Below are 20,300 nucleotides of genomic sequence, written 5' to 3'. Positions count from 1 at the left end.
GGCTTGCCGTTCAAAAATCAACCCGACAAAGACCATTATTTATCGATGTAATTTTGTTTTCCTTTAGATTGTAACTAGGAAGCAAAATGGTGTATTTTTACTTGTTCCTAGATTGCAACTAGGAACCAAAGCGATGTAATTTTCTGTTTTAGATTGTATATAGAATCAAAACTTAATTTTTCTTCCTTTTGATATAATTTTCAAAGTTATTCAATAAAGATGTGTTTTATGTAGGTTTCCTTTTTTTTTTTTTTTCCTAATAAGTAATAATTCCATTGTAAAACCTTGATCTAGGGGTAAAAAAATATCCAATTAAGTTATCACTCCACACCCAAGAGGGCACAAGCTTGAAAGAGGGAGTTTTCAATGAGGAAATTTGGAATCCTCAGACCTAAAATGACTTTTTGTTATTGAGTTTTGAAGGTTACTTAGACTGTTAGAGTTGTTTTGATGAGGTAATGGGTTTCTCCAAAGACTCGGTTGGCAGCTTGGATGGAGGTGTTAACCATTTTGGAATAAGTTGGATAGTGGGTACAGTGAAGGTATGTGGAGAAGAAACCGATGATTGCAACAAAACATTATATATATATATATATATAGGCCTGGGTTCAAGTTATACCTGGTGTAACTCTATATAATATTTCTCCACCCAATAACTTGTTATAGAATTCATATTTTAAAAATCTCTCCGTTAAATTATATGTTTTATATATCCTTAATATTCATGCCAATTTTTATGTCAATTGGGTGTTATTTACCATTCAATCTATAAACTCATTTTTTATGAATTATTTTAAACTACAAAAACTTGAATCTAAACAATTAATTGATGATATAAGTATTATTTTTTATTACCTTGAAATTTTGCAAGCTTGAAAAATATATAAAAATAATGTAATCTAATGGTGGATTTGTCAAAATTCACATCCAATTAAAAAATATTGAGTGGTGTAATATTACATAAAGTTACATTAAGTGTAACTTGAACCCAACCCTATATGTGTGTATATATATTCTTGCCAGAACAAAGGAAAAAACAATATTTTTTTTTCCTATTGTGATTAAAACAGCACTGTTTTTACGTAGTGTTGTTTTGAGCTTAGTTGAAATTTAAGTGTCACCTTAGCAACTAGCACAGACAAAAGGTTTCGAGTGAAAGCATAATATAACATTAGGATTCCAAATCTATAATATTAAAATTAGAGGGCAAATTGATTTATTTATATATAAAAATTTGAACTTAAAGCATGCAATTTACATTTTAAGCTATATAAAAAAAATATTTATGTTCCTAACGGAATGAATCAACTTTTTTTTCCGTGGTAATATTCTAACTCTTATAGTGGACATTTTTATTTTTATTTTTAACTTGGTTAGAAATACTTGCAGCTGGGACTTTATATATATATATATATATATATATATATATAGAGAGAGAGAGAGAGAGAGAGAGAGAGAGAATATCCTGTCCTGTGTGAATTCTGAAATTCACTTTTAAAATTAATTTTTCAACCGTGATAATGTGATATCTTAGGTAACAACACCAACTTCATGATGTCCTGCTCAAGGGAATGAGCAAGGAATCAACAGATTTGGAATCTCAAGTTGACTTAGTTAATGACACATAAATTCCCATACATTTGCAATAAAGTTTAGGACCTTTAGATGGTAAACTGTTATTGCTATTGGTACTAATTTGGGCTTCACTAACATAATTTTTCATTCACAGGTAATAGTTCGCCACCTAGAATTTGTTATAAAAATATTGTAAACCAATAAATTATCTAGGACCAAATCCACCATTGAGGTGGTGTGGTCTAGTAGTCTTGGGTGATGTACAAGAGCGTGCACTGAGTGCATGGTCCTAGGTTCGAGTTCGAATCTGGAAGCGCTTAAGTTACCTCCCTTAGCAGCTCAAGGCTCGCTAGTGTCCCTCGTGGGGTTAGGAAACTATGACTCATCGTGGTCCCTATGCATCCCAGCAGGGTCTCGAACCTAACGAGTAAAGTACTACTATGATCATGCTCATATAGAATTGCCACGTTAGTCGTGCTCTATCCTTTTTTTTTCATAATTAAAAAAAAAAAAATCTAGGATCAAACGCAAAACCAGCTGGCCCCCACAATAGGTCTCTCCATCCAAGCCCTGTCTTGATGACTCAACCTGTCCAAATGAGCCCATATACTTTCCAAGCCCAATCAACACCTAACACACCAAACCAAACAAAACCACAGGACCAAAGTCATGAAAGCCAGACACAAGTCCAGCCCTTAAAAACCAAAGCCCACACCCACCCCTACCAAAACCAATTCCGCTAACACTCACTGTCACCAACCTTGGAGCGAAACGGGGTTTAGGGTTTTAGGTTTTTTATACTTTGTTTGTGCGGCTGAGCAGAGCAGAACCAGAACCAGAGAGAAAGAGGAAGAGGAAGAGGAAGAGAAGAGCTAAAACCCAAAATGGGAAAACTCCAATACAAGAAGATGAAGGGGAGCTCGAACCTGAGACAAAGGCTAGTCCTTGCAACTCTCTCTTCAACTCCTCTTCTGATCGAAGACATTCGAGCCGAACACACACTCCCAGGTCTCCACCCCCACGAAATCTCCTTCCTCCGATTGCTCGAGAAGCTCTGCGACGATTGCTCCCTCATCATCAACGAAACCGGCACCAAGCTCAAGTACCAACCGGGAACTATAATGGGTGGGACCCACGATCTTGTCCATGATTGTGCTCTCACTCGCTCCATCTCCTATTACTTGGAGCCTCTGCTTGTGCTCGCCTTGTTCTCCAAGAAACCTCTGACCATAGCGCTTAGAGGAATTACCAACGATTCTAAGGACCCTTCTGTGGATACTTTTCGTTCCACCACTTTGCAGCTTTTGAAGCGTTTTGGGGTTCCCTCTGAAGGGTTGGACCTTAGAATAGTGAGCCGTGGCTCTGCTCCTCTTGGTGGTGGTGAAGTTATTTTGTCCATTCCGATTGTTCATTGTTTAAATGTATGTGTTTCTTTTGTTGGTTTCGTGTTTATTTTCAATTGGGCATTCTTCTTTTTTTTTTTTTTTCTAATTTTTTGTGATTTTTATTGTTTCTTGGGTGGGTTGGTGTTTATTTTCAATTGGGTATTCTTGGTTTTTCTAAATTTTTTTATTTTTATTGTTTTGGTTGATTTTGTGTATGTGCACTATAGGCAGTGAACTTGACCGATGTGGGAATGGTAAAGAGAATTAGAGGAGTTGCATATTCAACCAGGGTGTCTTTCCAGTTTGACAATTCCATGATACATTCAGCTCGTGGTATCTTTAATCGATTTATCCCAGATGTTTACATCTTTTCTGATCACAAAAAAGGCCCAGCAGCTGGAAAGTATGTTTCCCTTACATTTTTTTTTATAATAATTATTCTTAGATGGCATTACTTTTTTTAAATTCCCTAGTGGTATGTTTGGATAAAGGAATTGAAATTGAAGGATTTGGATTTCAATCTATGAAATGATAGATTTATGGAGGGATTTGAGCTTTATTAATATGTGGATATTGGCCAGGTGTAAGATGTCATTTCATATCCATAATATGACAAGTGCTTTTGCTTGAACAAAATCTCTAAAACTCACTTCATTAAGCAACTTATAATAACAAGTGTCCCTCAAATCCCTTGATTCAACCTAGGCAGAGTTTGGCTCTCAAAATTTAGAGAATGATGATTTGATTTGATTGCTTGCAGCTCACCAGGTTATGGAATTTCACTGGTTGCTGAAACGAATGAAGGTTGCTATATCTCTGCTGATACTGCTATTTCTTATGGACGGACAGAAGAAACTGGTGAAATTGAAGAAGAGAAGAAAGAGTTGATGCCTCCAGAAGAGGTTGGTGAACAAATTGCTTCTGTTCTACTTGGGGAGATCGAGCAAGGTGGAGTGGTCGATTCAACACACCAGGTTTGTCTTCTAAATAAAGTACCCGCTTTATTCTTCTTATCAGTTTTATCTTAATGTATTAGTAAGTTGTGTCTAGTTCATTGGACAAAGTTTTCCCTTATGTTTTTGCTAGTATAAGTGCAGTTTTGCTATGTCTTCTGAGGTAAACATTTGGTTAAGATGTCTCTTTTGGGATATTTTTGGCATTAGAGTGCCACATAACTTTCCTTTGGATGCTGGCATAAGAGACCATGAATGGTGCTACTGCCTTAATGAGATACTTATTGTTTGCATTAAAATATAATTTGCACATTTACCCAATAAGTCTTGCCTAATTTAAAAAATTGTGTTTTTTTTCTGGTAATTCGCACATTTGCCCAATAAGTCTTGTCTCCTGAACTGATGAACTCAACCTCCAGCCCATTTTTTTAGGGGAGGTGCCATTTGAACTGAAGTTCATTGGCATATGCTGGGAGAGGAATAATTGCACTTTTAATGGTGTGGAGCTGAAGATTTTGTTCATGAGAGCTATTTGAGTGGTTTTGTACTAAGAGCATTCAGTTGTCGATTTTAGAGTCTCTCTTTCTTTCGAGCGTAAATTTTTGAAATTGTGTCTTCAACTCATGATTTTAGGCTTAGGCACCAAGGCTGATCTGACTTAGTTTTAACTTAGGTGCCACATTAAAACCATGACTCGTGATTTCTGCTGAAAACAGAAACCATGACTCTTCATTTTTGAAATCAGCTTGACTTCAAAACCTATATAGGCATTCAGAGCTTTAGAATCACAATGCAAAAATGAGAATTTGTTAGCAAAAAGCTGCAAATGCTCATAAACTCTTTCACCTGCTGAAAAAAAATTCCACTAATTTTGGGTGGCTTGCTTTAGTGTTTGTGTGTGCTTGTAAGCTTAATATTTTAGTTTATGAAGGAAGTGTCAAAATCCATGAGAAAAAGAGCATCAAATTCTGGGATAAACAGGCATTGCTTTAGGCACACGAGCTTCTTTTTCTTCTGTGTGGATTTTAGACAAACTTTAATAGACCTTCATGGGATAATCTTAGATTCAATCTGGGATGAATTCTTGATTTCAAGTGGCTGTAAGTTATAGATCATTCTTGGTGGTTATGACTATTCCAAACCACTGTCAAAATGAACAAGAAGTTCCTTAACATATAGATCTGCACTCAGCCATAAAATCATGAAGTTCCAAATTTCCAACAAAGCTTGAGACTTAATTTTTTATTTGGGAGAAAAGTTGTGACATCCTAGATCTGTTTTGGATATTGTCTTAGTGTGTGTGAGATGAGCCCCACATTGGGCATTTACTAGGTAGATCTAGATATTAGCAACTACAAGGAGCCTCGATTGTGATTAGTTTTTTTGAGGTATAGCGCAGATGAGGCTAGTGTTTTTCCTTAGGTTGTTACATATGGTATTAGAGCTGAACCCTGCGCGACAAAATGATGGGTAGGTCCCACACGGGAACATATGGCCCTTTAAGAGGGGGTAGGTTGTGGGGACACAAAATGCTGAAAGACCTCTTAAGTGGGGTGAGGTGAAGGAGAACCCAATCTTGACTTAGTCTCACATTGCCTAAGGTAGGGGGAGGTCCTGAGCCTTATCCATGTAGCCAGTTAAGATTCTCAACGACACCCATCTCTAGTCTAGTCATCACCCTCCTCACAACTCTAGATCAATAGTTAGCCCTTAAATCACTTTCTTTTTAGTAAACAAAAGAACATTAACTGGCTACATGAATAATTCAACGTAATACTACAATCAGTGGTGATGAAAACGTCCACTTTCATAATTCAAGCACATGTGAGAATTCCAAAAGTTGGTGCCTAATTGGAAGTGCAAGCCTCAAGCCAATAGGAGTGTCCAAATAGCGGAAAATCTGTAAACTTCAATTAGGAACTTTACATTGTACAGATCAACATATAGCAAATATATGAAGCTTGATGCAACAATAACACAAAGAGCTGGAAACAATGAAGAGAACACATCAAACAGAGCTATGTACTTCAATTAGAAAAATCTCTACACTTACAGGAAAAAGATGTATGTATAGGCTATAGCAGATGTACAAAGCTTAAAGGCGACCAAGACTCAATGAGCAGGGAAAACAGAATAAAGAGAAAGAATCACTAAGACCCTCAGAAGTCCATTTAACTCCAATATCAAAGTAAAGTTTCAGAATACAGAATTTCTATATGGACATCCATTTTCTCTCTAAAAGTGGTTCTTATTTAAGCAAGCTTCATGGACTTTCTGGATGAGGAGTTATGTCCTGGATAACTTGTGACCTGTTTTTCCTCATCAGTTTTCTGTTTTCCCTAGATATAGAATCCCTTCCATGTGCCTGCACAGACATACAGCCTTCAAAGTCCAAAGCCTTCTTTGGCAATGGTGTTGAACAGAAATAATCTGTTGATTGTGGCTTCTGTGCTGATCAAAACACATAGAACTCTGTGCTGTTAGATTCCTTGGTGAAACGGCAAACCCAGTTGTAGAATGCCCATCCTTAAGATCAACTGATTCAAACTTGCTGCTTAAACTTAAATTCTGGCTCTGTGGATAATGACTTTGACAAATTCAGTTGGACTTCAGATTTTCATCATTCAATCCATCTTCACTATTCCAACCATCATAATACTCCATTAAATTTCTTCCACTTAATAATTCTCGTTCTTCTTCTGCAACCGTATGATTTTCTGTGGTGGGTTGATGGAGATTACATGATACACCAGGGCTATTCTTTCTGAAACATTCTTCTTCATATGTAGTCAATGTTTTATCACGGCGTGAACCAGTAATTCCAGAACTCTGATCCCTCTCTCCATCAATGGAAGGTTCTAAAGATCTCACATGATCAACAACCATTTGTGGTTCTACAGCACTTTAAAAACTTAATTACTATCTCCCTTTACAAATTTCTTTGTTTCATGATCCTCACAAGAATCCCTTCTCCAGCTTTGAATCCTTTGATTAACAACATGCTGTGAATCATACTGTCACTGTAACTATCATACCTCTTCCAGTCTACACTCATTATCCAGGGTTGTGATGCAAATTTTATCACTGAATCATCTGTTAATCTAGCCATATCTCTGCATGACCTCTTCCAGTCTCCATTAAGCAGAGAAGGTGAAGCTATTAAGTCTCCATTAACATCTTGAATTTCCTTGCTTGCACATTTTCAGTGGTAATAGATGGCTCAATTGGAAGTTTGCAAGTTGCACTGCAAACTATATTTTCTCCCCATATTTCCCTTCTCTGCTGTCCATTGCTAAATTCTCATGAACGTCTAGGTTGTGTAACGGGAACGTTCAGATTCTTTCTAGTAGGAGTATGGAAAGAACATGTACTTTTGCAAGGGGTTGCATCTGTTCCAGCTGAACCAGAGGAAATAGCTTAAGAGCACCCAAAAACCATTATTAAGTTTAAGATGAACACAATTTTCTTGTAATAATTCAGTTCCTTCTATAAATGGTTGAAGATATTGAAAAAGGTAAACTTAAAAACAGCTTTAGTAAGAGCCCTAAAATACTCCCTTGCAATCTCCTTATACATTTGAGCTATGTCTTTTGGAAAGACAATCGTTCTACCATTGCAGTAGAAGTTGCTCTAATTCTGTATGTCATACAGAAGCTTTCCCTTATGCATTCTATTCAGAGAGGTTGTGCCCAAATGCACAATGCTCCCACTTTTTATTAGTACCTAAATTCAACAGAATCTTGATTATTTTGTTTGAAACAAATTTGATCCATCTGAATGTTGTTTCCTATCTTGGAATAATGTGGGTTTTACTTATTCAAAAATAATAATAATAATAGTGATTTCAAAAGAAATGAATTCCCTTTTTGATGGATAGCTTTGTTAAATTACCGATTGTCCCAAAAACTTAAGCTATTAGAAAATGGTGAATTTAATCACTTAACCATAAGTCTAACACTCCCCCTCACTTGTGGGCCTAAACTTCCCCTTAATAAGTGGGGGCCCAACAAGTGGGAATTTAACATTTTAAATGGGAGGTAGAGTAAGACCAGGGATTGAATTCATGATCTCGTACTCTGATACCATGTTAAATTTACCGATTGTCCCAAAAGCTTAAGCTATTAGGAAATGATGAATTTAATCACTTAACCATAAGTCTAACAGGCTTATTTGTTTTTGTTTTGTTTTGTAATTTAAATTCTTCATTTTTTTCATTATTATATGACAGTTTAATTACAAAACTAGGCTGAATATAATTCTCAGCAGCCAAAATATATTAATGTTTTTCAAATGGACTGTTTCTTTCAAAATGCATTCTATTGCCAAAGTCTGAGCAGAATTGTGAAGGGTCTGAAAGCTTTTGTACAAGAGGAGTCAGTTTGCATTTGAATTTGAGAAAAAAAAAAAAAAAAAAAAAGAGAGACCTGAAATGCATTCCGTTAAAGATAGGTTCCATTTTGCTATTATTGCAGTTTACCCTCCTCTAATTGTCTATACTTTTATGATTGCTTTGTAGGGTTTGTTATTCATTCTTTGTGCATTATGTCCACAAGATGTTTCAAAGGTTCGAGTAGGAAAGCTCTCACCATATGGAATAGAAACACTCAGACATATCAGAGATTTTCTTGGTGTTAAATTTGTTATTAAGCCAGATCCATCCACAGAGACAGTTATACTTAAGTGTGTTGGTTGCGGCATGAAGAACCTTTCTAGAAAGGCCTCATGATGACAAAACGTGCAAGTGAGCAATTTCTTATATCAGCGACAAGTCTCCTGTAAGTCAAAGTGTTATCAAAGGGCCCCATACGCATAGAGTAGGAAAGAATTTGGCGCGGCTTCATATGTTATTTTGACTTGTAAACATAATGGTAACATGTAAACAGCAATATATGGTGAGCGGTTTTGGTGCTATTCCATCATGTTACAAACAAATGACTTTTTATTGGAAATCCACCTTAAATGAATGCCTGAGGCACATGTTATAAATTTCAGTTGTCGTAGGTGATGAGGAATAGCACCTGTAACCCAACTAGTACATGGGTGGTTAATTATTGGTGTGGTTTTTTGGTTTATTAAGTCAATCAAATTCAAACAAGAAAAACAAATGTGAGACTCTCTTTTTTAGATAATACCCTTGTATCTGAAACTATTCTACTTTCTATAATGATTCTAACATGTAATTGGAGGTTCAATACTCGTGCAGTTGTGCTTAAGTAGGAGAAAACTTTTGATCAGTTTGGTTTGCATGTAAAATAAGACTCTCAATTTTATTTATATTGATGTGTTGGTTTTCTGTTTTGCAATTTTAAACCTGTTTTTTCTTTCATTTTTATTGAAAGAATAAATGTGTACAGACATTTTTCTGCAGTGCAGTTTGTGGAGAAGGTATTTCAAGCAGGGTCTATATGCATCTAGCCTCTCATAGTATGTGCTGTAAAAGCCGTTGCAAGAGATAATTTAACACGGTTCATGATACTCAAAAGTTGAAAAGTTGCATGGTAGTTTATTTTTGAATCTCGTGGCTGATAATGCCATATACCTATTTTCCTCGATTCATGACCAGAGCTAATTGGTCAGATATTTCTGTAGCTGTTTCTTTTGGTTGCCTATGTTGATCCTCCTGATTTTCATTCTTGTTGAACCCATAATACCAACAAGTTGTACTATGTTTATCACAATTCATATTATTTGATTGATATCAATTCTATCTAAATATCAATTCTACATAATACACAGATATGGTAGGTGGGGATGTGTATTTGTGATTTACTCACCAGGAATGGATTCGGAGGAGCTTGCCTTGGTGAGGTTACATGTCATCAAAAAGAAAGAAAGAAATAAGAGTATAGAATAACAAATTGAGTGGATATGTACAATATAGGATTTCTATAAAACCAAAAAACTGCTCACATGTTCCATCTATAGTTCCCCATTCTTCACCATGCATAACTACTATGGCTCCTCTTCTTAAACTGATTCCAAATTCACTAGCAAGGTTGTGCATTTTCGCCTGGATTTAGGCTACTATGCTAAAAGAAAATGTTCAATTGCACAGTTAACTGACTTGCCTCCGCATTCTGGCATTAAGAGCATTAGCAGCAGAAAGAGGGAATGCCAAATGTAAGCCTATTTTACCATTCAAGCCCAAAATGCCCACTTCATTAGAAGTTGTAAAATGTAACTACTGCCAAAAAAAAAAAAAAAAATTGTGCTACAGTGTGATTCTAAATGTAGAATCGTACTGTAGCTCAATGGCAAAAACAAAAATTGTTTTTTAATCGGTTTGGTCTTTTCTCTCCTCTCTCATTATTTCATAATTTTCATTATCTTTCTCTCTCTTTCTTTATGCTCTCTCTTCTTCTTCAATGGCATGGAGGCAACGGCGTGGAGACTCAATCAACTTCTGTAGTGGATGCATGGAGGTGTGAGTTTGCTCATGGGTTTTCGGCATGGGTTTCTGTGGGTTTGTTCATGGGTTTTCGGCATTTGGGTCGGATTTGGGTGGTTGGATTTAGGTTCGGTGGTTGTGATTTTTTCCGATGGGTTGGGGGATTTGTTCTGATGGGTTTGATGGTGGGTTTCGGTGTTTGCTAGGTTTGTTTGGTAGTGGGTTTCGGTGAAGAAGATGATGATGATGAGGAAGAGTTGGTGAGAACAGATGGGTTTGGGATGAATAGAGACGGCGACGGGCGACGACAGAAGTAGGGGATAGCGACGCTGGTGGCAACGACAACTTGAAGATTGGGTCAGTGGGTGTGGGTTTGCTTGGGGTTTGGGATGAGTTTCTATGTTGGGTTTTTTTTTTTTTGATAAACTGTTGGGGTTTTGGCTCTTCACAACGGTGATGGAGGTGAGAGAGAGAGAGAGAGACAAATATATTTTATTGTATAAATATATTATTTTAATATATTGAATAAGAAAATAAAAGTTAAGATGTTGGGAGTATTGTAAAATAGTATGGCATAATTGATAAAGTAGTTTTTTGAAATGGTAAAATAGGATAGGATAGGAGAAACCATTGTTGATGCTCTAACAAAGTAATGTAGGTCATTCATCCGAGTGTTTTTGTTTACTTCCCTATCATTTAGAAGACAAAACCAAACCTTCCTGTACTTACAAGGCTCTCAACCTTCCAATTACCCACCATTTTTCGATATTTTTTAACAAGTAATTAATATATAAGGGATAATGTTCAATTGCATGGGAAACCGATTCTCGTTTGTATTCCGGCATTATAACAAATCAAAATAGGTCATTATCCCAAATTAAGTTTATTTCCTGACATTCAAAACACAAAACCAAACCTCCCATACTTTGGATCAAATTGAAACTAATGTTTTCTATTATAAATTATTTGTGAGGCCAATACGACCTAAGAGTTCAATCACATAAAGCCTTACCAATAACTCTTTTACACAACTTATGTTCACAATCTCTCTCTACATCAAAGAAAATTACAGAAATCATCAAAGCAGCACCCCCTCCCCCCTGCCACAAACCAGTTAGGTGATTAAAACTAGGGGGGCATACCAGAAGAGACTAATTTCCACTCATCCTCACCCTCTGTGAAGCAACACAAATGTATCCTTTGGTAGAACAAGAAGTAATAACTCAAATGAAATAGTTGAGAATATAAAATGGAGGTTTAAGTATCTAAGTTATCTTTAAAGTTAGCAGCCTTTTGACTAAACGATTCTTTTACTATTACAAATTTGACACTTTCAAAGTCATTTAAGAAATTATGGTAATTTTAAAACCATGATTTTTAAACTTGAAACTGTGTCTTCAACTCATAATTTTAGGCTTAGGCAGCAAGGCTGATCTGACTTAGCTTTAACTTAGGTACCATGTTGAAACCATGACTTTAAACTCACAATTTCTGCCGAAAACAGAAACCATTACTCTTTAAGTTTGAAATCAATTTGGCTTCAAAACCTGCATAGGCATTCATAGCTTTAGAATCACAATGCAAAAATGAGAATTTGAGTGCAAAAAGCTGGAAATGCTCATGAACTCTTTTCACCTGCTGCACAAAACTTCCACTGATTTTTAGTGTCTTGCTTTAGTGTTTCTGTGTGCTTCTAAGCTTAATATTTTAGTTTATGAAGGAAATGTCAAAACCTGTGAGAAAAAGAGCCTTAAATTCTGGGATCAACAGGCGTTGTTTTAGGCACATGCACTTCTTTCTCCTTTGTGTGGGTTTTAGACAAACTTTAATGGACCCTCATGGGATGAAATCTTAAATTCAACCTGTGATAAATTCTCAAGTTCAACTGGCTCTGAGCTGTAGATCATTCTTGGTGGGTGTGGCTATTTCAAACCACTGGCAACTATGAAGCCCCAATAGAGCTAGTTACTTGATTTTTTATTTATTTTATATTTAGAAAAGCTAGTGACTGGAGCAAAATAACAGAACAGGTGACTGTGTTCGTTCCCCCTAAACAACACTCTTCCTCTAACCAATTCCTTCTTTTTTAGCCCTCCAATAATACTACAATCAATGGTGATGAAAATAGTTCATCACCTTTGAGAGTTCAAGCACATGCGAGAGTTCCAAAAGTTGGTGCCTAATTGCAAGTACAAGCCTCAAGCCTAAACGAGTGTCCAAATAGTGAAAATATCTGTAAACTTCAATTAGAAACCTTAAATTGTAAAGATGAAAATGTAGCAAATATATGAAGCTTAATGAAGACAGACACATCAAACAGAACTATATACATCAAATTGGAAAACTCTTTACAGTAAACAGATGTATGTATAGACTATAGCAGCTATACAAAGATGAACATGTAACAAATATATGAAGCTTAATGAAGACACACATCAAACAGAGCTATATACATCAATTGGAAAACTCTTTACAGTAAACAGATGTATGTATAGACTATAGCAGATATACAAAGCTTGAAGGCAACACAAACACAATGAGCAGGAAAAAAGGAATAAGGAATCACTGAGACCCTCTATTTAACTCCAACATCAAAGTAAAATCAAAACACAGCAATTTCTATATGGAGATCCATTTTCTCTCTAAAACTGGTTCTTATTTCAGCGAGCGTCATGGGCTTTCTGGAAGAGGAGTTATGTCCTGGAAAACCTGTAGCCTGTTTCTCCTTATCATTTTTTTGTTTCCCCTTGATATAGAATCCCTTCCATTTGCCTGCACAGACATACAGCCTTCAAAGTTCAAAGCCTTCTTTGGCAATGGTGATGAACAGAAATAATCTTTTGATTCTGCCTTCTGCTGCTGATCAAAACACAAAGAGCGCCTTGCTGCTAGATTCCTTGAAGAAACAGAAACCCCAGATGATTCATCTTTAAGATCAAATGATTCGAACTTGCAGCTCAAACTTTTAATCTGGCTCTGTGGATAAGGACTTTGACCAATTAAGTTGGAATCCAGATTTTCATCATTGAATTCATCTTCACTATTCCAGCCATCATTATACTCCATTAAATTTATTCCACTTAATAATTCTTGTTCTTCTTCCTCAACCATATCTGCCCAACTTTTCTTACAGTTATCATGATCTGACTTTGGATTTTCTGTGGTAGGTTGATGGAGATCATCTGATATACCAGGGCTATTCTTTCTGAAACATTCTTCTTCACAAGTAGTCATTGTTTTCTCGCAGCCTGAAACAGAAGTTCCAGAACTCTGATCCTTCTCTCCATAAATGGAAGGTTCTAATGTTCTTAAATGATCAACAACCATTGGTGGTTCTACAGCCACTTGAAGACTTAAATTACTATCTCCCATTGCAAATTTCTTTGTCTCACGATCCTCACAAAAATCCCTTCTCCAGCTTGGATTAACAACACGCTGTGAATCATACTCTGTAGCTGTTTCATCTTTAATTCGGGCATAACTATCGAACCTCCTCTGGTCTACACTCATTATGCGGGGATGTGATGTAAAATTTATCACTGATTCATCTTTCAATTTGGCCAGATCTCTGCATGACCTCCTCCAGTTTCCATTAATAGGTGAAGGTGAAGCTAGTAAGTCTCCGTTAACATCTTGAATTGCCTGTGCTTGTACATTTTCAGTGGTTGTATATGGCTCAAATGACAGTTTGCGACTTGCACTGTGAACTGAATTTTCTCCCCAGATTTCCCTTCTCTGCTGTCCATTACTAAATCCCCATGAACATCTTCTCGGCTGTGTAAATGGAACATTCAGATTCTTTCTAGTGGGAGTAGGGGAAGAGTATGTACTTTTGCAAGCAGGGGTTGCTTCTGTTCCAGCTGAACCAACCCAATTTTCCTTCATTCTACAGCCCATGAATGCAGAACCAGAATACTGGCCTCCACCAGCAAAGCTATTGATGTCTTTTGAGTTTCTGTTGACGGGCAATGTGAAAGGTACTTGCACTTGTGGTGTGAGTTCAGTCAACATCTGAAGAGCACGTTCATAGGACTTGGCATAAGACTCGTCCATTGGTCTATTTCCAGATGAAGCTCTTACAGCCTGAAGCAGAGATTTTGCTTCTGCAATCCTGTTCATGTGCATCAAACAGATAGCCAAATTGCACTGCTTGTTCCTATCTGGCTCCAGAGAGAGAGCTTTCCTGAAAAAAAAAAGTATTCCAACAAATTAAAAGGAATTTTTTCTTCGACATATATAATGTTCTGCACGTAGGTATATAATTCAGAGAAGTAAAAAAACTTACCTGTAATGTTCTTCAGCAGAACTATAATTTTTTTGCTGCAAGTAAGCCCAGGCCAAGTTCCCAAGTATTCTGCATTGATAAGAGTACCAAAATCATGCAAGTGCCTTGGAATATATAACAAGCATGAGAGAAGAAAAAGAAAATATGCAACATCTACCTTGAAATTTCCTGTTCGACAGTGATTTGAACCTTCTTCCCTTGAGACCTAGCTGTCTTTGCCCTCCTTCCACTAAAAGCTGTACCTTCTTCAATATGCTTCAGTTTGAGCTGAAGCATTTCAATCTCTTCTTCAACCCTTCCAGATCTCTGTAAAATATAAGAAATGCTTACACGCATGTTATTTATAATTGTTCAACAAAAGAACAATACATGACAGAAACAGCCTCATAGCAACTAGTTGATTTGTCTTCATACCAAAATATGTAATTAAAATTCTTGAACATAAAACTTACACAAAAACTCCTCGAATTTTGTTGTCCATATACAAAACTAATTTGATGCATACTAAATTAAATTTCCTGATGTTCTCTTTTTTTACTAAAGAATCACATGCGATATATCATTTCTTAAGAAATCACTCATTGAAGCAAACATCAAACTTCACTTTATGCATTCTCAAATGCTTGCATAATACCATATTTTGATTCCTACTCTAATATCTGAATAACATAGCTATTTTGGAAATTGAAAAGCCACTATAGTTAATGAAGTCTTCACTAGAAGTACACACACACACACACACACACACAAAAGACTTGACATTGTGCATGTATGTATGGCAACAATAATGTAAATTCTTACCATTTACAGATATCAAAGGCAAGGAACAGCTTACAAACAAATTAAAATTCTTTCAGATGCCACATAGAACATAGTAATATGCATACACCAACATAGGCTGGTCTTGCCTCTGTCACTCTTAACATTTTACCATATGCTAAAACTTACACATGTTATTAAGAGTAAATTAAATGAAATAAGACTTTTATATCAAAGTTCCCATCTCTACTGCAACAAGATCTAGTATCTTCTTATCCCTAAACCTTTATAGCTGATACAAGCATTTCACCCAACTATCTAAGGTGATGAATTATATGTAACTAGCTAAAATGGCAAATGACAAAGAATGACAAGTAAAATATAAGTTACTATTTACGGATAAAAGTGGTTTAGTTTTACCTTGTAGAGCTCAACTAACACATTGTCAAGAGATTCCTGAGAATCATAAGGGCAGAGATGACGAAAAGATTTGATAGCCTCAATTGCCTCATCAGATCGATCCAGTTGTTTCATCACAATTGCCATGTCTTTCAAGGCACTATCAACCCGGTCCCCAGCATTTATGGCAGACCAGAACAGGGAAATTGCCTTGCTTGGATCCTTGTCTATTAACTGTAGTAGGGAAACAAACATTTAATAATATACATACCAATACAGAATGGAAAATACAACAATTCCAGATGGGTAATCTTCAAACAAGAAAATAGTTATATTTTGATGGGAGAAAGGTCTAATTCTAAATTCTATATGATCAGCACACTTCAAAAAGATTTTCGTTGCCCATTCTTAATATTTTTTGATAAATAATTCGTTGATTACTACTCTTTTCTCACAATATCTTTAAGATAAGCTTCCATAACAAGATCCAAATAAAGTTTCTTTGTAAAAAGAAGGAATCAGGTTGAGCTACAAAGAAAATAAATGAAAAATCTTTTAAAACAACAGGAACATGAAAATTAATTCAAGTCCGTACATCTGAAAGGATATTCCACGCCAATTAGACCAAAAAAACCAACGGGGTACAGCCAAAACTACCAAGAAAGGCATTCAAAATTTTACAAAAATTGAAAAACCTAGTTAATAAAAACCAATAACATGCAAGAACCAGAAAATTCCAATAAAAGCAAGAGACCAAAGAAAATCCAAAAAGTGAAATTCAATCCAAAGAAACAAGAACCCATTAAAAACCCATTAGTCTAAACCATATGAAAGCACAAAAAAATCCTCGGACCTGAACATGTTTAGCCCTGACATAGGGAGAATCACCAGCAGGCACTTTGTGTATGACATGGAAAGGATCACTTTCATTCGCAGGGGACGACCTCTTCCTCTCTGACATAGGCATCGCTGGCCTCGGCTTCCGTGATAGCGGTGGCGTAGAAAATCCCCTCGCCGGAAAAATCTTCTTGTTGTTCCACATTGCCTTTTTCTTAAATTTCAAATTTGGCAGTCACTTTCCCGAGAAAAATCTTCAAACCCTTTTCTTGAATTTCCAAGAAAATTGTTTTTTTTTGAGTTGTTGGAGAACCACTTTCTCTTTAAGGATAACTTAGAGCATTCAGGAAGAGTGAGTGAGAGAGAGAGAGAGAGGGATCAGATTTTCTGGGGAAAATCTTTGAGCCCGTTTCTTGAATTGAATGGTGAAGATTTGAGAGATGGGGAATGAATCTGTATGTTCTTGTGTGGTAAGGAAAACCACTTTCTTGAGGGGAAAATTTTCTGCTTTTGAAGATGGGTTTTCTGGGAAAGTGTGAGAAAGTGAGAGAATTTTTTGAGAGAGAGAGTGAAGGAAAGTGTAGAAAGGTGAGGGGAAAGTGAGAGAGAGAAATTGAAAAGACTAGCCGTTTTATAATTTCTAGCCGTTGCCTCTTGGCACCGTTGCACGTGCGAGTTTCTTTGACATAGATGATTTTTTTTTTTTAAATGACTGATTTTTCCTTCTAAAATTATGCTGATTTTCAAATTTTTTTGGTGCATAAAATTAGTCAAATATTGTTTATCAGTGTTCTTTTTTCACTATTTTTTCTTTGTGATTTCAAAATACCAATTGATGGAAGAAGCATTTAAAATTTCTTTTGGTAAGTAATGAAAATAATTCAAATTTCTGTTCTTACGTTTTAAGAAATAGAAAAGGTTGCTTTATTTATTTATTATTTTTATTTGAGAAAAGGGTTGCTTTATTTGGTTCTGTGATTTTCTTCTCAAACATTTTATTATATAGCAAAAAAAAAAAAAACTTTTTTTTTTTTTTGGCCTCAATGTCTCATATTTTGATTTTGTATTGGTATTTTAATATTACTTTTTCTTTTTACATTTCCATCTATTTTAAGTTGTACGAGTATAACCAATAGCTAAGCTATTTTCATTTGGGATTATATATTCATTTTATGCTATTATTATGAGAAATACTATTATCATATGTGTAATTTTTTTGTTTTTGAGGAAACATACACATGTAATATGACTGATCAATTTACAATGATAGAGTCACTTAATTGTAATGCTATAATTACAAACATTGTGTTAGGTACCTTTAAAAATTCGTTTGATCATTTAAGCAAGACTAAAGTTTCTTAAAATTTTGTTAATTAATTAAAGTATTGCTTATATTTCATGTAACTTGATAGTCTATCACTAGAGTGAACTAGGCAAATTAACTAAATATTTATTAACTAATTTGTAACTTTTATTGCCTTGCCAATAAAACATTAATGGTCAAAGATGAATTATTATTCAATGAAATAAGTTATTAATATTAATTCTAAAAATTTTCATAACTTCCCTTAAAGATATTTCTAGTTTTGATATTACAAATTTAAGGTCGTTTTATTCAACTTTTTAATTGAAATAATATTTTATACATTATTAAATTCAAAAAATAAAATTTAAACAATATAATGGACTCAACCCATTTCAAAAAAAAAAAATGGATAGGATTTTATTTCCTCTCAGGAGGCCTTCATTGGGCTATGAAAGTAGCCCACTTACTGCACTTTGATGAAGTAGGCACTTATCCACTGACGACGGTTTAGCAGATGACTTTACTTCACCAAATGGGTTTCAATATTAATTGGGCTTAATAGCCCATTTCTCTATACTGATCAATCTCTACAATCAATAAACCAAAATTTACACATAATGGGCCGATACATAAAGAAGTACTCAAAGGCCATGACACACACATATACATATATAGTACATGACATTTACAAGTCAAACAAGACAATCAGCTAAAAAGTACCCAATTTTTAGTTTTCATTAAAAAAAAAAAAAAATTTCAAATGCTGGTCTCAAAAGTAACTAAAATTATCTTTACTAGATGCTATTATTATTATTATTATTATTTGATGACTTAAAGTGACATTAGTCGTATAATTATCAAGTTAATCATATGAGCAATTATATAATTATCAAGCCAGTTTCACACTTTCACTTCTTTAGCCAAGCAAGAGATTAAAGGTAGAATTTTTAAAGACTACTTTGTTTCTATGCTTAGCTGTACAAGTTGGGCCTATGCCTAGATTTTGATAAAGTGAAATGGGTTATCAAATAAGCTCAATCACTTCAATTTGATTAAGTACGCCTTGAATCCTACACTTTATCCACTTAAGACGGATATGGTGGATTACATCTACTTTACAAAATGGGATTTAACACTCGATTTACTCATCTACATAAATTGGGCTTCATAGCCTATGTTTATGGTTTATAGACTCTATACAGAACTAATCTAACTCTACAACCAATAATTATTATTTACACAAATTGGGCTGATAAATAAAGAATTGCTCATAGTCCCCTACGGCCCTAAATTCAAAGTCCTTTCGGAACTTTTCTACAAGTTAACTTTTAACAATTGGGATGCTCTTTTAATTTTATGCGTCTAATATGACATGATCATATTGATACTGTACAACATTTTTAATCAAAGCAAAATTTCAAATTAATAAGAAGTGATCCATATTTCTCATAAAAAAAAGAAAAAAGAAAAGAAGTGATCCATATTTATGTCACTAACTAATGAAGGAAAGGAAACTCTCAAAAAGGCCAAAATATTTGAATGAATTAAAAGAGAAATTAATAAAATTTCACAAACTCTCTATTTGTTTCAACAATAATGTCTTTAGAAAATGAGTCATTTTCAAAAAATTATCTTCTATAAAACTATCTAATTTTCTTATATTTAGCAGTAACTTTAAATGAGTTGAAAAATAACTTCCTAACTTCTTTTATTTAAATTGCTGTAAGATAGAATTATTTTCTAAAAAAATTAAATGAAAAACAATTTCTAAAAATAAGCCATAGTTTTCCTTTGACTCATTTTTTCTAATACTACCAAACATTGAAAACAAGAAAGATAATCTTTACACAAAATTTTCCGTTAAAACAAACCGAACTTAAAAGAAAAAATGAAAAAGGGTCAACCCAAAGTTGCACCGCCTCAATATACAAAAAACTATACAACTTTGTCCTAATCTAATCAGAATTATACAACAATCACCCCATCCATCTAAACAAATTATAATAAGAAACCCCCCCAAAAAAAAAAAAAAGAATCATGAAACTTGGTTTTCTTGTTGAATAATCACGTTGATGAGCATCAACTTCTATTAGCGCAGAACCTTTCTTTTCTCAAGCCGTATGTCCCAAAACCAAACGAACAGCCTCGTCTTGATCAACTACCTGAATCTTTGTGATTTCCACGTCGGCCACCACCACAAATTTGTTGACCCCAAAAGCTTGAGAGGCATCAATGGCAAAGGACTCAATGCATGGCCTCAAACATTCACAAAGATAGGGTTCAAAACAGAAACTTTTGAGCATATCCAAGATGCTGCGTTTCCGAAACTCCGACGAGGCCAAGACATGTGGAGGAAAATCAAAATCTTCGACAAAATCAGGAGAGACAATGTCTTCAACCAAAGCCATTGTTG

The 20,300-nt window shown here is 35.1% G+C and overlaps 2 protein-coding genes across 2 annotated transcripts; one reads left to right on the top strand and one right to left on the bottom strand.

Annotated features, from left to right (window-relative positions):
• The first annotated feature begins 2,318 nt into the window (after positions 1 to 2,318).
• On the top strand, positions 2,319 to 9,105 carry LOC142637431 (putative RNA 3'-terminal phosphate cyclase-like protein). The gene is made up of 4 exons (XM_075811709.1): positions 2,319 to 2,996; positions 3,188 to 3,363; positions 3,721 to 3,934; positions 8,430 to 9,105. The coding sequence occupies exons 1-4, from the start codon at positions 2,460 to 2,462 to the stop codon at positions 8,637 to 8,639; spliced, it is 1,137 nt and encodes a 378-aa protein (XP_075667824.1). The 5' UTR covers positions 2,319 to 2,459; the 3' UTR covers positions 8,640 to 9,105.
• A 3,486-nt stretch (positions 9,106 to 12,591) lies between these two features.
• On the bottom strand, positions 12,592 to 17,168 carry LOC142634365 (uncharacterized). The gene is made up of 5 exons (XM_075808660.1): positions 16,598 to 17,168; positions 15,766 to 15,978; positions 14,744 to 14,892; positions 14,587 to 14,655; positions 12,592 to 14,484 (listed from the first exon to the last, which is right to left on the bottom strand). Exons 1-5 carry the CDS (start codon positions 16,784 to 16,786, stop codon positions 12,972 to 12,974), a joined length of 2,133 nt encoding a protein of 710 aa, XP_075664775.1. The 5' UTR covers positions 16,787 to 17,168; the 3' UTR covers positions 12,592 to 12,971.
• Positions 17,169 to 20,300: the final 3,132 nt, after the last annotated feature.

The sequence above is a fragment of the Castanea sativa genome, chromosome 5, assembly GCF_040712315.1.
Source record: "Castanea sativa cultivar Marrone di Chiusa Pesio chromosome 5, ASM4071231v1".
NCBI classification, from domain to species: domain Eukaryota; kingdom Viridiplantae; phylum Streptophyta; class Magnoliopsida; order Fagales; family Fagaceae; genus Castanea; species Castanea sativa.
Note: the sequence above shows the minus strand (reverse complement) of the source record. Positions and strands in the feature narration are given on the sequence as shown.